General features: G+C 48.5%; 1 protein-coding gene across 1 annotated transcript; it reads left to right on the top strand.

The window, feature by feature from the left end:
• Window positions 1-3,284: 3,284 nt before the first annotated feature.
• Window positions 3,285-4,148, top strand: F5891DRAFT_1243021 (uncharacterized protein; the record flags this gene model as incomplete). The annotated part of the gene is made up of 1 exon (XM_041369755.1): window positions 3,285-4,148. The coding sequence occupies one exon, from the start codon at window positions 3,285-3,287 to the stop codon at window positions 4,146-4,148; it is 864 nt and encodes a 287-aa protein (XP_041216196.1).
• Window positions 4,149-4,657: the final 509 nt, after the last annotated feature.

Raw genomic sequence — 4,657 nt, forward strand, 5'->3', positions numbered from 1 at the left:
CGGGTGTATGCAACGCGTGCGCTGGAAGAACAATTGAGGATTATTTAGATGACGAATGAATGGAGTTTCATACCAACAATATGCATATAGCTCCCGGAGTACTTGCGTCTCCAAGTTGAAACTACGCTTATATGTTAGCAACACAAACTGGGGAACTGAAAAATACCTCACCTATCTTCGCTTCTTGATAATTCTGGAGGGACATCATCTCGTCTTCTCTTTTGCAAAACCAGTGGCTCGTGCGACATAGATGAGATCACAACCTCATCCATGCCGGCGCCAGCACCCCTATCGCCTCGTATTCGTCTCACATCAAGCCAGCCGATATCCTCCATAATCATGTTTCCAAACATCGTGTCCGAGAGCATTTTTGTCGATATGAGCGCGTACCTGAACTCTTCATCTGTGAGGACAAGTACGAGGTAGTGCGTGGGGAAGTTGGCAAGCTGGATATACATCATGCCGCGCGCTGCAGGTCCAAGCTTTTGAATCTCTAAAACGGAAGTGAGACGGAGTATGACTATGAATTGACAGTATCAAACCTTCTTTTGAAAAGTTTCGGTGCCGGAACACTTGGAAGCCAAGGTAGTTAGCTTTTTGTTCCACAATATCTGTAATTGTCTGCCAATACAATACAGTGAGGATTATGGTGCAAAAGTAAGATGGCGCACATTAAATCTTAGTCTGATTAGCACATCGAAAAGCATATTGGGTGCTTCGTTAAGTTTGTCAGAGAGGGCAGAAAATCGTGGTCCTCGGCCAGGTGCTGCAAGGTCGCCCGTATCTCGGATACTCAACCGACCTGTTCTAGTGTCAATGGACACAATCGCGACTTCGTCGGCACAGAGATGCACGCGCAGAGAATGATAACCCCCTTGTGTGACATTAGCGCGAGATCAGATTCCTGATAGTTTTGTACCCACTTTCAAAAACTAGAACCACTTTGCCTGCAGGAGAGAATACTCGAACAGGACCCCTTTGAAGTTGGGCTTGGTAGAATCTCAGGATTGCTTGTGTGTGCACCTCGATCACTTTTCTCAACATCGACTCAAAGTCAATATTGTCAGACTCCTATCGAAATGCACATGTGAGCAACCTCATCGCGCAGGAAATCGTTAACATACAACCACAAGCTCTTTAACTGCAGCTATCGTTTCCTCAGCGTCGATGTTGGCGGCCAACACGCCCTTCATTGGTTCCCATTTTGCGTCAAACTGCAGGGTTTCAACATCATCAGAAGGGCGCATGTCACCTAATTTTGACTTTTGCTGAAGCTCTGTAAGCATCCGCGCTATAGGCGATCGCACGCTTTTTTTGTCGACCTTTTCGACAATAGAAATGGTAAGGGTACCACCATGCGATGGTAATTTGAGACGATTGGGGGCCAGCACGGGGACTCCGGGTTGCGGCAGTCGCCTGGATACACATGAGCAACAGGAGAATGGTCTATGAAACTGAAGGCCCTACAGCCAATACGATACAGCAAGTGTTCTGCGCCCATCGCGCATCTCAACTTTGAGGAAATCAGCCCAGCCAAGGGAGCGCATCCTCTGAGCCTGTGGGAAAGCCGTCGGCCAACAGCGTTGTAATCATGAAGATGTGCTTACTTGGTAGCACAATATTTCAAGTTGATAGGACATGGACATCATTTCTGTGCGTCTTCGTGAGCCCCCATCCAACGGCAAAAAACTCTTTCACTTACGAAGAAAATTAAAAAGCCTCACCAGAGGTGCATCTACCGTTCCTTCTGGAAGCTGCGGTCGCGGTGGATCTTCCGGATTCGGAGCAAATTCAGGTGTATCTTGGAGCGGAAGGTAACACGCCATCCGTATGTTAGCCTCGTCTGCAATATGTCGTCTGAGGACCCCAGTGGGCTCGGAAGGGAATTCTAGGTACACGGCATAAACATCGGTATATAGTAAATCAACGATACCAATACCTTGCATGCCCGTGAGGTCACCGCCCACGGTGATGAGGAACTTGACGCTAACAAAGAACCAGCCGTCATTCTTCTCTGCGCCTCTTAGGCAGATGGCACTTTCGAACAACTTAGGGACCGAGAAGTGCACACGTCCATTAGCTGAGATAAATTGAGTAAGGAAATTTACGGTGGCAAGCTTAGAAAGATACCAATGCTATGCTGGAGCATTTCCACCGGGATTATCTCCGACATACGGAGACGGTAGCGGATGGCGTGTTCCATGTCACTGAGCGTGCTTATAACCTCAGCATCTGTTAAGGGAGTGATTGGAATGATAGATTTCTATAAAAAGACATAAGCATAATCCAAGCATACAGAAGATGGAGAAAACCTTGATGGCAGACGGTAGCCGCTGATATGTGCCTGTAGTAAGGACATCCAGCGAGGTGAGTAAGTCATGATTTCGTAGCCTACGACATGGAACACGTGAGGACAAGCGTGAGGGCGTGTAATGTTCCTGTACCTGGCAGGGTCCAAGCTTTCTTTTGCATACGTTAGGCCTTTCATGACATCTTCGAATTGCTGGTTCTGATTCATGAGGAAAGCAGTGATGTTCTGGAAAATGATATGAAGTACAAAGCATTAATAAAAACGCGTCACTCGCCATGCATTTCTGTACGGTCTCTGCATCCCGCGCCCATTTAGTGATGGCATACAGCTTTACAACTTGTTTCTTAGTCTTCACGACCCAATCGGCGAGTGTGCGTTTTCGAGCACCATCGGACATGTTTGGAAGACTTGATAGAGTTTTTTTAAAGAATTTGTAGAGTTAACATGTGAGACACTCACGTCTCAGCAAGCTCAGACAATTCAGCATAGATGGCCTGGGCCACTCTAGAAAGAAGGTCCCCCAGCGGAACCTGGCCATCAAGAACTATAGGGAGCTCGTTCTCAAGCTCCTCTATAGAGGGCTCGTGGTGACCGTTCATATCATTAATGATGACTGCCAGTTTGTGAGCTGCAAGTTAGCGCAATAGTCCGTCGGACCGTTGGCGCTGCGAGGTAATGGTTATTGACCAGGAGCCGTCACGTGTATCGTGACACTCTATGTCAGATATTGGCACTCTATTATGTAACGAGGTACGAGAGGAAAAATAGAGTAAGGTCTTCGAGCGAACAAGAGACGCGGTACCAAAACTCTTGCTTTCGTGCCGCGATCACTGTTCGTCGCCGTGCAAGCTCACTGAGCCTCACTCTGCTCGCTTCTATTTCTACTTAAGACACTCTCTAAAAAAAAAAAAAAAAAAAACACTGTTCAAAACCACACAACCTGACTAGTCACTATTCCTAAATATCAACCATAATGGCTTTAGTCGCCGACCCCACACTCGAAGTAATCCCAGACTTTGCCGGTAACGCATACGCAGGAATCCGCGCGGACCTCCAAGCGGCCACAAATCAGACCGAAGAAGAAGTCGTGACACGCCTCTCAGACACATGGAATGCGGACCACAATGCAAGGATAGCAGAATGGAATCAAGATCAAGAAGCAGAAGCGGAAAGAGCAAGAATCACCCAGGAAGACGCAGAACGTGCCCAACGTGAAGCTGAAGCAGAGAAGGAGCGCTTAGAAGCAGAGAAGAAGAAACCGAAGATGAACGGCTTCGATGAAGCATCATCCGTAGGGGACTATTTAACTCCTCGCCCTGCCCAATATGCGATTCAGAAACTCACCAACTTTGAATACGTAGAACTGTGGTATTTCTCTCCGGAAGGTTGCAGAGATGCCCTAAAGTCTTCGCGTTCGATAGCAGAGAATGACTTAAGCATAACGAGGACCGACGACCAACTCACGCTGCGACCTACATCAGCGTTCAAAGCGTCGAAGGCAGCCATAGCGGACCACGAGTTATCATTCTCAATTTTTCTACGAGCCAAGAATCTGTTCCTCGTACAGATAAGCAAAGCTAAATGGCCCCGGCCTCACATAGATGCACTCTCCCTGTTTTTCTGGCACCTTGAGAACCACTCAATACGGAACAACAGCGACATTGGGGATATGGTGATCCTGACGTACGCGTCCCGCGTACGTCAAGACTGGCACGATCGTCTCAAACGAGACGAAGGTTTCAACATCGGCAATGTCAACGAGAACCTCATCCGCACGATTAACGAAGAATTGTGGGACAAAGTTCGATCTCGCACATTAAACGTCGTACGTCCTTAACCAAACCAATACTGAATAAACTCACTAATTTATGAACCTTTCCTTTCTTCACTCACAAACATTGTATACGCAACGAACAATATCCCCATCTGACACGGATGCCCGCGATGATGATCCCGCGGATGCCTGCGACGTTCTCCCGCGGATGCCCGTAACCCCACCCACATGGATGCCCGCACACATAACGCGGATGCCCACAATCATAACGTGGACAACCAATGCTACAACGCCATGTAGACCCCCAGCAGGGACACATCGTCGAACCAGCACCGGAGGTCGAGCTACCGAGACCCTTAAGACAGTTTCAACGACCACCGGAACCATAACTCAAGATCACGCTCCCCCACGCAGAAACCGGACAACCAGAAAAGCAAACAGACCTCTCCGAACAACACCCGTGACCGCCAACAACGTCAAGGGGGTTTTTCTCGTGGCGCAGGCTCTCGCGGCCGCTCAGCCTGCGCCCTTTGCCTCGGCCGCTTCGCACACAATATCGGACGATGCACGTC

The sequence above is a fragment of the Suillus fuscotomentosus genome (assembly GCF_016647785.1).
Source record: "Suillus fuscotomentosus strain FC203 chromosome Unknown F5891scaffold_478, whole genome shotgun sequence".
Lineage (NCBI taxonomy): Eukaryota > Fungi > Basidiomycota > Agaricomycetes > Boletales > Suillaceae > Suillus > Suillus fuscotomentosus.